The sequence below is a fragment of the Haliotis asinina genome, chromosome 6, assembly GCF_037392515.1.
Source record: "Haliotis asinina isolate JCU_RB_2024 chromosome 6, JCU_Hal_asi_v2, whole genome shotgun sequence".
Taxonomy (NCBI): Eukaryota; Metazoa; Mollusca; class Gastropoda; order Lepetellida; family Haliotidae; genus Haliotis; species Haliotis asinina.
The window spans coordinates 34,323,314-34,335,357 of NC_090285.1; the positions used below are offsets into that span (position 1 = coordinate 34,323,314).

The 12,044-nt window shown below is 40.1% G+C and overlaps 2 protein-coding genes across 2 annotated transcripts; both read right to left on the reverse strand.

Moving 5' to 3' along the window:
* Positions 1-1,080: 1,080 nt before the first annotated feature.
* On the reverse strand, positions 1,081-4,467 carry LOC137287350 (uncharacterized). The gene is made up of 3 exons (XM_067819604.1): positions 4,222-4,467; positions 3,376-3,514; positions 1,081-2,642 (listed from the first exon to the last, which is right to left on the reverse strand). The coding sequence occupies exons 1-3, from the start codon at positions 4,459-4,461 to the stop codon at positions 1,159-1,161; spliced, it is 1,863 nt and encodes a 620-aa protein (XP_067675705.1). The 5' UTR covers positions 4,462-4,467; the 3' UTR covers positions 1,081-1,158.
* A 4,308-nt stretch (positions 4,468-8,775) lies between these two features.
* On the reverse strand, positions 8,776-12,018 carry LOC137287813 (beta-porphyranase A-like). Its single transcript, XM_067820201.1, has 4 exons — positions 11,929-12,018; positions 11,485-11,640; positions 10,668-10,806; positions 8,776-10,256 (listed from the first exon to the last, which is right to left on the reverse strand). The coding sequence occupies exons 1-4, from the start codon at positions 12,016-12,018 to the stop codon at positions 8,776-8,778; spliced, it is 1,866 nt and encodes a 621-aa protein (XP_067676302.1).
* Positions 12,019-12,044: the final 26 nt, after the last annotated feature.

Genomic DNA, 12,044 nt, shown 5'->3' on the forward strand with positions numbered 1-12,044 from the left:
CGACTCAGCTTGTCGTAAGAGGCGATTAACGGGATCGGGTGGTCAGGCTGGCTGATTTAGTTGACACATGTCATCGGTTCCCCATTGCGCAGATCGATGCTCATGATGTTGATGACTGGATTGTCTGGTCCAGACTCGCAATTTACAGACCACCGCCATATAGCTGTAATATTGCTGAGTGCGGCGTAAAACTAAACTCACTCACTCCTACATCCTCTGTGAATATTGCATATGTGAACATGTCCTTTGTTGCAAAAGACTACATCATATATATTTGGCCCAGACATTATGTTTATATTAAATTTGCAGGAGAAAAAAAATGTAGTTTTGCAAATATCTCCCTTGCAGAGCAGGTTTTAGCTTTGTGGGAAGAGTTACATTTAAAAGGCATTTTCCTTTTGTTAGCAGAAATATATTCCAGGCAAACTGTTTAGATAACAGAATTTGCATATTATGTGGAAAACTACTTCAAAGGTCAATGAGTGCGACAGGATGCGATAGCCATTTTACACGTATGCCACACAAACGCTACTCAGCTTAACATGCATGTCAAATGAAACTGCTTTCATTCATGCATTGAGTTTGACTAATGATTTTAGCAACATAATTATCCACGTAACAGTGCAAGAAATCACAGTAACTGATAGGAACCCTATCCGATAATGTGCCATATAGATAATATGAAGATGAAGGTGAAAGTGGAAAATAAATGCATACAAGTCAATGTGCCATGACGGAAGGATTGAGAGTGTACTACAAGATTTATTTCTGCATATATTTGATTTTAGGAATCTGTGTACAAAAGGATTTTGTTAGCTGATGTATTACTTGTACATCTTTTCTTCATAAGGTGCAGTGTGTGTTCCAGGAGAGGTAATCGGTGGCTGTAAAATAGGTAGCACTTGTGTAAGGTTGTTTCTGGTCAGAGGCCAAGATTTGTCATTTGAACTTTGTATCTTATATCAGGAAGCAAGTATGGTCTCTCTAAAATAATCTTTAATAATTCTGCATTTCTTTCACCTTTGCGGCAAACCAAACTCAGGCACAAATTGAGACATTGAGAACAACGCAAACAGTTGGTCCCAAGTAACAACAATGATTTATTGATGGAAATTGTTTACAAATGTACAATTGGGGAACGTCTCAAAATGTCCATCATTATAGTGACGTCATGTCAGAAGGAATGAGGTGAGCTGCCACAAGAGCAACCGAAGATACATATCCTGCCTTCATGTTGTTTGAGAAGTGAACTTGTACCTGGTTAGACCCAGAGACAATAAGGGAGTTAGGGACTACAAACTCCCAAACCTCCCAGTAGGTGGTACTTTCAATCAACTTGGCGTCATACAACTGATAGAAAGATTCAAGGCGATGGTCATTAAAGGTAAGATATGCTACATTGTTTGTTTCATTGTCCGGCCAACTGGCTGAAACCCTCAGTCTTGCGCTGTGATATTGGGCTTCTGGTAGAGATATTATTGTCATGGCAATATTACCTTTGACTGGAATAAGTATATCAGATCCGTAGTATGTTGTTTCATTGAGTGTGACTCTTGGTAGATGATCTGATGATGTCTTGAATGTAAAATGACAGGTTGATTCAGGCGGAAGCTCAAGAATGCCTTGGGTCTTTTGAATGTCGAATGTGACATTGAAGGTGATGGCTGGGTACCAATTGTCCTTAATGGTGACACAGGTAGCTTCACCCGTGGTTGGTTTGATCCAGTCGTCTTCAAAGTCAAGCCTTACAGTCTGTGATTCCTGGGAGTAACTGTGCAAAAGAATGACTGTTTCATTATTCAGTGAACTTGACATTGCTAACGGCGAAACAATTCGTTCCTTTCCATCATACTGGCTGGTAGTTCTGATAAATGAGTAGTCGGAGTTGAATTTGTACCAAAACTCGTATACGTCGATGACACGTCTGGGTTGTCCTTGGCGAGTGAACAGTGACCAGTTGTTATATGGATATCCTACTTGGGCTAAAAGGAAAGCCACTGCCCTGTCGATGTATTCCCGGAGACCCAGTTGAGTGAATCGATGGGCATTAGAGTGGTAAATCGTTGCAAAATCCACTATTGGTGATGGAGTAGTTTTGTTCATTCCTTCCACCTTGTCACGACCATATTCACTGATAACAAGCGGTAAAAGCTTCCCTGTCTTTTGATGGGCATAGCTTTCAACCAAGTCGACAAATGCTACTAATCGTGCTTCGTTCATCCCAGTAAACTTGTGAGATTTTCCAGAAAGAATAAGCGAGTTGTACGAATGAAAGGAAAACACGTCCAAATAGCCTCGAGTGACGTCCATGAAATCTGCCACTTCCTTCCAGTACGTAAAATTATTTCTGTCCGAATTTCTGGCGAAACCATCGAGTGTAGGACCAGCCACTTTCATGTTAAATCTTGAATGGATTTTCTCCGCAACTAGTTTGTGGAATAGAGCAGCAGTCTTTAAATTCAAGATGTTACCTTTGGGGTCGGGTTCATTTATGGGTTCAATGTAGGGTGGGATCCGTCCGTTGGTGAAGTCGTAAACACCTTGCACCATCAACATCATGAACTCTGCAGCAGCATCCACGTTGTTTGGGAACTGACCTGAGTGTTCAGACTGGTTCAACCAACTCGGGTAAATACCAAGAGCTGTAAATAACATGAACAAACGCATGAAGAAAGTGTTGTTGGATTTGTTGTTTTTTTTAAGCAAAGAATGTGAAAAGTGTTGAATGCTTGTAATGATACGAAATTTGGTCTCAATGAGTGAATATCAATTAACGCTGCAACTTCCATTTTGCATATGTTCATGGCTTGACGATGTGAATGTATGGTCTTATCACGAAACACAGTGGTCAAATTCACGGTTTCATCAGTTTTTCCCCCGAATCGCGTTTATCAACTATGTAATGAAAAATACTCCATATCTCCTCAAAATATCATCATTATAAAGGACTACTGATATTACCACCTTCTTGATTCATATTGTTTCATGTTTTGTAAGACACCTGACTTGGCAATTAGTGTTATATGTCATAACTTTGTAATGTGTTTTGTAAATATGCATCAGCAGTCACCTTGTTCCTACATCCCATGTGAATATTGCATCGTTGAACATGACCTTTGTTGCAAAAGTCTTTCTTTAGAATGTGCATCATATATATTCAATATCTTGCCCAGACGTTTTATTTATATTATATTTGATTTCTTGATATCAAATAAAACCTTACGTTCAAAATTGTGTTCAGGTTTCTTGTCAACTAACAATAAATACACACTAATATGATGCATCTTAAACCTGTGAAATGACAGTGCAAGTACGATAAGACATTAACATCACTTTATAGTTTATCTTCAGCTCAGTGAATAAATATAATCTTACCTCCTGACGTCATGATCATATCATTCTCATAACCACTGTTAATATTATCAAGGTATAAGGAAAACACTTCCTTCTGTTTGGTAGCATTTTTCAAGTAGTTTGGATCCGGGTATCCGCTGCGGTTTGGGTCCTCAGGCCACTGAATTAAAGTTATATTCTATAATGTTCAGCTTAGAAAAGAAAATGTGTCACTGGATTTCGAGGATGATAATGAATATACATACTTTGAAATAAAATATGTATATCGATCCATTTCTACGCATGCGTGTGGAACAACGTAGGCGATGCCACTGTGTCACATACTTTTTATGAATGCAACACATTTATTCCTGAAAAGTATTTTCCAAACGCAAAATAATGAATGCTGAATCCTTGTTCATATGTCTAATGCTACGCTTTGATACATCACACCTGTCAACTAAATTAACCAAATTCCCAACAGAGGAGGGGTTTCACATCCCACTAAGCAACATCTTAAACCCATGAGAATACACCACATGCCCATATTTTTAAGGTGCCATCAACAGAACTTATGTCACTTGATGTCACACTCATTAGTGTGTACAGTAGTTGTCAAAGATTGTTGACACGCAATGACGCTCATGTGACAGAAATAGACACAAACTAAAGGAATTGATATCTTGACAGATTGTTCCGAGAAGTAAGGTCTGTTACTTAGAAGTGTGTCTAAAGTGGGAAGGAACTTCATGTAATAATGATTTGAAACGAATCAAATCCCTCAAAAATAATCGGCACCGGATTGCCAACATCTTGGGGTGCACTACCCGATTGACAGAGGCTTAGCATAGGTAGTGGTATCGAGTGCTATGTAAAAGATGATCTCACATTTGCAAAGAGCTGATACGTAAGGCCATTGTTGTTCCAGCGCCCAGCATCAGTCCGAAAGCTCCGACATTTGGAAATATAATCTTCATGATCCAGACTGTTGTGCTTGTTCCATCTGTTGCTGTCGTAGCGAGCACTACCTCCCTGTGCCAGCCACTGAGGGTGGATTGTCACTGTCGTGTAACTGTAGACACTGATTGCTGACAAGGCCAAAGTGATATAGACCAGTATCCACTCCATTTTCTGGAACAAATGTGTGACTTAATTAAAACTCCTGGGTTCGGAGGCTTGGTGCCTTGGGAATTTATTTTTACACTTACACAATTCATTTACACAGGAAAGATTACTGTCGGGCCATGGTGCCAATGACATATCAATGATTGTATTTTGATTCTCTTTGCCATCAGAGATGATATCTAACTCAAGACATTTATTTCCCTGTGTCAGCCACTGAGAGCAGCGTCCATTTCATTTTCTGTGAAGCCTTAAAAGACAAGTTAAAATACCATTTGATTATTGCCTTGAGACTTACCACAAAGCACCTTTGCGAGATTGCATCTTCAATATTAATATTATCATTGTGATTAATATTATCGTTTGCAGTGAGGACCCGGCTATAACGGTATACGGTCAATCAGCTGACATTTTTTACCTGTGTTTATAGAGTTCAGTTAAATGAGCTTTGCATTATTGCCTTGACACGTACTAAAAAGCACCTTTGCGAGATAAATATTAGTGTCATCGTCGTTATCATTTTGCTTTGGACCGCCGCCATATAGCTGGGTTACTGTCGAGTGCGGCGTAAAACTAAACTCGTTCATTCACTCATTTTGCTTTGTGGACCTCTCTATAATGGTATAAACAGAAGCATATACATACAGTTGCCCGGAAACATACCCTTATGAAACCCGACGACGTATAATGTATATATGGATAATTACGTCAGTGTTATTTTAGATCTATATCAGTGTTACATCCTAATTAGTTGAGTATGGAATGTTTGTATCAGGGTAGTTATACATACCAGCTGATATTTGATTCAAGAGAGGATTGATGTACAAAAGTAATATATACGCTTTCACACTGTACCTGGCTTAGTTCGAAACGTGTCTGGAATATTTCAAATTTTGAATTAAATCATAACCTCAAAGTGTATGTCTTTTGAGTCGTCAAAGGTCTATACAGAACATGATTCCGCTAAAAGATCAAAAGTTGTATCGGTGGCACATTTAGGATAGAAAGTCAGTGTTACGATATTTGAGTGAGTGAGAGAGTCTGTTTACGCCGCACTCAACAAACGTCCAGCTATATGGCGGTGGTCTGTAAATACTCGAATGTGTACCTGATGATCCAGTATAAGCATCGGTCTATGCAAATGGATACGATGACGTGTCAACCAAGTCAGCGAGCCTTTACGACCAGCATGGCTTAATGAAGATCAATTTGAACTCGGATCTTCAAGAGCCTTATGGCATACGAAACTCACTAATAGGTCATTTTCGTAATAATTCACAAGAAGCTCATATGTATGAAAAACATTAAACATGCCGGTCAAACGTAGCTCACCAGTAGTCCTACGTATTCTCTTTCCATACAACCAATTGCCCATCAATTATCGTATTTTGATTCAGTGTACCAGGAGAGGTCGGAATTGAGTCGAGTCGTCAGTTCGAATCATGGGCCGTGCACGTAACCCTATACCTCATATTACTGATCCACCATAGACGTTTATACTCACATGAAGCATTATTCAACAGCACCTGTTCCAGAGTTCTGTCAGCACTTGCAGCTGTGCAGTTGACGCCTTTATACATTGTTGTGATATCTCCTTATCGTATGTTGTCCGAGAACGGAATTCCGACTGCATTCTTTAGGATCAGATGGCTCTACTTAATTTTCACGTTATCTCCATTCCCCTTCAGAGACACGTTCGTGAAGGTTTCAAGATGTTCTGCCCTGGGAGCGTACAAAGCTTTTAAAAACTGAACATCGTGTAACAGCAGTACAGTCTTCCCTCTGATCATTATAATGAAAATGCTCTGTAATATGTTGAACGATATTTTGTAAACCTTTAAGCGCATGTTAGCATACGCATTAAGTTAAATAGAGACCCGCTGAAGATCCGGGGTAGAATAGGCCTTCAGCAACCCATGCATGCCATAAAAGGCGACGATGCTTGTCGTAAGAGGCGACTAACGGGATCAGATGGTCAGGCTGACAGATGTCATAAGTTCCCAGTTGCGCAGATCGATGCTCATGTTGTTGATAGTCTGCTCACTGGATTGTCTGGCCCAGCCTCGATTAGTAACAGACCACCGCCATATAGCTGGAATATTGCTTGGGGCGGCGTAAAACTAAACTCACTCACACTTAAATAGAAGAAATAACGTTGTGTGACGATGCGATAAGGTTGTTGTGTGAGCCACTTGTAAATCTTACACCAACAGGATTGAGAAAGGCTAGCAATAATTTGGAAACCATATGTCATACGTTTTAGCCATGTAATTTCCGCTGTATCATGTTGGGAATTATGACACCTGACTTCTTACATATTATGTCAGGTTAAAGTACACAGAAATATATTTTTACTAACAGAAGACAATCTGAAGCATAAATGACTTTGATCTTTTTTAATTTTGATGAATCTGATTTTTTATTTCGCTATATACCATTTAAAAAGCCGCATAACGCAGATATCTGTTGCGAAAGTGTTGCATTTTCAAACATGCATAACTCGTCGACAAACAGACTTTAGTGCAAGAATTTTTACGTCATTTTGGAAGAAGGAAATGTATGGTAATTTATGGATATGTGACAAATTTAAGATAACTGAGGCTTTGGGCATCGTGGTGACGATGTACGTGCCCAGCGTCTGATCTCCTGCCTCTCAGTCCAGTTTCTCTGAGCCTGTTTCATACAGTTTGACCGGATATGGTCCCAGGCATCCTGACTGCTGTGCCTCATCTATGGCAGTAAGATCACGCAAATGTAGTACCCGGATGTACCGACCTTGTGCTTACAGTGGTGACTTGAGTTCTGCTTGTACGGTCATTTGTTGTGTCCGTGTTGTTGTTAACAACGGAATATTCAGAGCATATAACAGATATTTGACCTGCAGTATATATGCTTTGGGGTTTCTGTTGACATGGTAACCGTTAGCTAATATTTCCGCAAGATAACATGCTTGAATAATCCCCAAAACACTATTTTCAGCGACTGTTTACTCACCGTTGTCATGGTAGTACGTACACCGTGTACGTCACCCGGAAGCGATCGTACGCTAAATAGCACTCGGAATCGTTCGGGTACGAACCTTTTCGAGATAAAAGTTCATAAGGGATGTGCGAATGTGCACTTTTGCGATTTGGTAAGCTGTGTTCTGATTGGTCAATCCCAAAGGTTACCTGACGCGACCTCCCATAAGGTTTTGTAAGACTCAGTGGTGGAGTGTACGAAAAGTACTGAGGATAAGTTTACTTAGAAGAAATACTAAATGCCAATGCATGTTACATTTTCTTGGGTACTTTCTCTCTCTCTCTCTCTCTTCACGGGTCTCTCTATCACAGAGCATCAAATACATATATGTACAGTATACATATATGTACAGTTTAAAATGATTCTGATAAATAGGATAGGTACATGTACGCACAGCCTTGTCAAATGCAGATCATTTGTATTTCAGCTGGGTTACGTTTCTTCATTGTTCAGTCAGTTGAGGCAGGACACTGATCTCTAACAGTACATGAAATAAATCGATGAAATCAGTTCAGCCTTCATCAAGTGTGAATGGTGGCATATTGAAAAAGAGCCTGTTACAACCTTATATGACATTCTTCAGTCTGCCTTTTCATAAAAGAGTGTGAATACTAATCAGGTTGTGGATGTTGCTGGCAACACCAGACACTGATCTGTCTTGGGAGTTGAGACTGTACAAGACACTCACATGGAATATTGCCAATTTGGGTTTAAAAAGCTCAAGAGATCGTATAAATCAACCCTATACCCCTGGATGCAACTAAGCAGGCATACAACCCGAAACAATATCATATATTCCAGGCATCACTGAGGTTTGTTTGTTAGTTAGTTGACGCTGTAGTCATGCTATATTCCTGCTGTGGCGGCGGTCGGTAAATGTTCCAGTCTGGACAAGGAAATCCAGTGACCAACGTCATGAGCACCGATCTATGCAGTTGGGTTACAAATGCCAATGTATCACAGTTCAGAAAGTCTGTCCACCCGAGACGATTCTTAATGGTTGGCCTCACAATAGTGCTAGATGTGCCAACAACTGAAAACAAAAAACAGAATTTTAAAAGTCTACTCAGGCAGCTTTAGCCTTTTACAACCATGTCGTCAAACAGCTCATCGGTATATTTTCTTCGCCAATTAACGTTTGTGTCATGCAGATTATTTTAATGCCATGGTAATTAATATAGACTTGTGGATCAGAAAAAAAACACTTGGAGCGGAAACGCTTGACCTCGGGTAACAACGATTTATTGATGGAAATTGTTTACAAATGTACAATTGGGTAATTTCTCAAAATGACCATCATTATAGTGACGTCATGTCAGAAGGAATGAGCTGAGCTGTAACAAGAGCAACCGAAGATACATATCCTGCCGTCATGTTTGAGAAGTAAACTTGTACCTGGTTAGCCCCAGAGACAATAAGGGAGTTAGGGACTATAAACTCCCAAACCTCCCAGTAGGTGGTACTTTTAATCAAGTTGGCGTCATACAACTGATAGAATGAGTCAAGGCGATGGTCATTAAAGGTAAGATATGCTACATTGTTTGTTTCATTGTCCGGCCAACTGGCGGAAACCCTCAGTCTTGCGCTGTGATATTGGGCTTCTGGTAGAGATATTATTGTCATGGCAATATTGCCTTTGACTGGAATAAGTATATCAGATCCGTAATATGTTGTTTCATTGAGTGTGACTCTTGGTAGATGATCTGAGGATGTCTTGAATGTAAAATGACAGGTTGCTTCAGGCGGAAGCTCAAGAATGCCTTGGGTCTTTTGGATGTCGAATGTGACATTGAAGGTGATGATTGGGTACCAATTGTCCTTAATGGTGACACAGGTAGCTTCTCCGGTGGTTGGTTTGATCCAGTCGTCTTCAAAGTTGAGCCTTACAGTCTGTGATTTCTGAGAATAGCTGTGCAAAAGAATGACTGTTTCATTATTCAGTGAACTTGACATTGCTAACGGCGAAACAATTCGTTCCTTTCCATCATACTGGCTGGTAGTTCTGATAAATGAGTAGTCGGAGTTGAATTTGTACCAAAACTCGTATACGTCGGTGACGCTTCTAGGTTGTCCTTGACGAGTGAACAGTGACCAGTTGTTATACGGATATCGTCCTTGGGCTAAAAGGAAAGCCACTGCCCTGTCGATGTATTCCCGGAGACCCAGTTGAGTGAATCGATGGGCATTAGAGTGGTAAATCGTTGCGAAGTCCACTATTGGTGATGGAGTAGTTTCGTTCATTCCTTCCACAATGTCACGACCATATTCACTGATAACAAGGGGAACGAGTTTCCCTGTTTTCTGATGGGTATAGCTTTCGACCAGGTCGACAAATGCTACTAATCGTGCTTCGTTCATCCCAGTAAACTTGTGAGATTTTCCAGAAAGGATAAGTGAGTTGTACGAATGAAAGGAAAACACGTCCAAATAGCCTCGAGTGACGTCCATGAAATTCGAAATAGCTTTCCAGTGGGTAAAGTTGTTTTGATCTGAATTTCTGGCGAAACCATCGAGTGTGGGCCCAGCCACTTTCATGTTAAATCTTGAGTGGAGCTTCTCCGCAACTAGTTTGTGGAACTGGGCAACAGTTGTGAAATTCAAGATGTTAGATTTGGGGTCAGGTTCATTCATGGGTTCAATGTAGGGTGGGATCCGTCCATTGGTGAAGTCGTAAACACCTTGCACCATCAACATCATGAACTCTGCGGCAGCATCGACGTTGTTTGGGAACTGACCTGAGTGTTCAGACTGGTTCAACCAACTCGGGTAAATACCAAGACCTATAAACAGACAAACACACGAAGAAAGAAAAGCATATGAAAAGGATTTTGGTCTGATTGAATATTGTTTAACACCGCATCTTCCGAATGTATGACTTAATTAAGAAACATTGAGAAACGTATATCATAAGTATTCAATGTTTACGCTGACAATGACGTTGCATGGACAGTTCAGTGTTTGTTATTAAATGAAAGCATTGTGTAAGTGTTTGAAACTAACAATAAATAAACACCAACATATTGCATACCTAAACCTGTTAGATTACAGTACAAGTTTAATAAGAATTTATCCAAGAAATTTTGCACACTTGAAGAGCTGAAAATATGCCAAAACAGAATTCATCATTTGTTCTCGACACCCAAAGAATTAAAATATAAAATAAAAGGTTCAGTGAATAAATATTGTCTTACCTTCTGACATCATGATCATGTCGTTCTCATAACCACTATTAATATTATCAACGTACAAGGAAAACACTTCCTTCTGTTTGGTTGCATTCTTCAAGTAGTTGGGATCTGGGTATCCGCTACGGTTTGGGTCCTCCGGCCACTGAATTAAAGTTTTATTCCACAATGTATACATTCACTGTAGAGGAAAATATGTGTTTTCCAATGTGACGGTGTTATTGGATATTCCTACTTTCAAGTAAAATATGTCGAGCACCCTATATCCATAGCAATCTATTTTGGCGCTCATGCACACATAGGCAGTACGATTTGGTCGATTTCGTTGTACTTCTATGAATCCAACATCGGTATTCCTGACAAGTACGCTTTATTCTCGTTCGTATGTCTAACTCCAAACCTATCTACTAACTCAGCGATAACCCATTGACAATTCGAGTGTCAAATTACATTTAGCACAATTTTTAACACATACAGCACACTTATTTTGCAATGTATATATTGTGCCATCAAAGGAGTTGAAATCATACAGCGTCACACTCATTCCTGCGTGCAGTAGTGGTGAGGAAATTATAACTGATGTGTGAAATGCTACTGGGAAAGATGTTGACACATAGTAAACAAATTGAGGTCGTAACACATTGCTCTGAGAAACTTTTGAGTTCAATCTAAATGTATGAAGGTTCTCATGTAATAACGTTTGAAACCAAGCAAATCCCTCACAAAATAATCGACACTGGATTGTCTGCATCTTGAGCTGCAATATCTGTTTGAAAGAGGTGTAGCTTAGCGAAATTGATTATTACGTAAAAGATGGTCTCACATCTGCAAAGAGCTGATACGAAAGGCCATTGTTGTTCCAACGCCCAGCATCAGTCCGAAAGCTCCGACATTTGGAAATATAATCTTCCTGATCTAGGCTATTGTGCTTGTTCCATCTGTTGCTGTCGTAGCGAGCACTACCTCCCTGTGCCAGCCACTGAGAGTGGATTGTCACTGTCGTGTAACTGTAGACACTGATTGCTGACAAGGCCAAAGTGATATAGACCAGTATCCACTCCATTTTCTGGAACAAATATGTGACTTAATTAAACCTCCTTGGTTCGGAGGCTTGGTGCCTTGGGAATTTATATTTACACTTACACAGTTCATTTACACAGGAAAGATTACTGTCGGGCCATGGTGCCAGTGACACATCAATGATTGTATTTTCATTCTCTTTGCCATCAGAGATCATATCTAACTCAAGACATTTATTTCCCTGTGCCAGCCACTGAGGGTGGATTGTCACCGTCGTGTCACTGTATACACCGACGACTGCCAGGACCAAAGTGACGTAGACCAGTGTCCATTTCATTTTCTGTGAAGCCTTAAAAGACAAGT

Bases quoted from the DNA above. Each gene is read 5' to 3' on its own strand.
- LOC137287350 (XM_067819604.1), bottom strand. From the start codon at position 4,461: ATGGAGTGGATACTGGTCTATATCACTTTGGCCTTGTCAGCAATCAGT. The intron at 3,515-4,221 runs GTGAGATCATCT...ACTTTAATTCAG, and splicing joins CGTATCAGCTCTTTGCAAAT to TGGCCTGAGGACCCAAACCG. The intron at 2,643-3,375 runs GTAAGATTATAT...TGTTATTTACAG, and splicing joins TATGATCATGACGTCAGGAG to CTCTTGGTATTTACCCGAGT.
- LOC137287813 (XM_067820201.1), bottom strand. From the start codon at position 12,018: ATGAAATGGACACTGGTCTACGTCACTTTGGTCCTGGCAGTCGTCGGT. The intron at 11,641-11,928 runs GCACAGGGAAAT...ATCCACTCTCAG, and splicing joins CAATCCACCCTCAGTGGCTG to TGGCTGGCACAGGGAGGTAG. The intron at 10,807-11,484 runs GTGAGACCATCT...ACTTTAATTCAG, and splicing joins CGTATCAGCTCTTTGCAGAT to TGGCCGGAGGACCCAAACCG.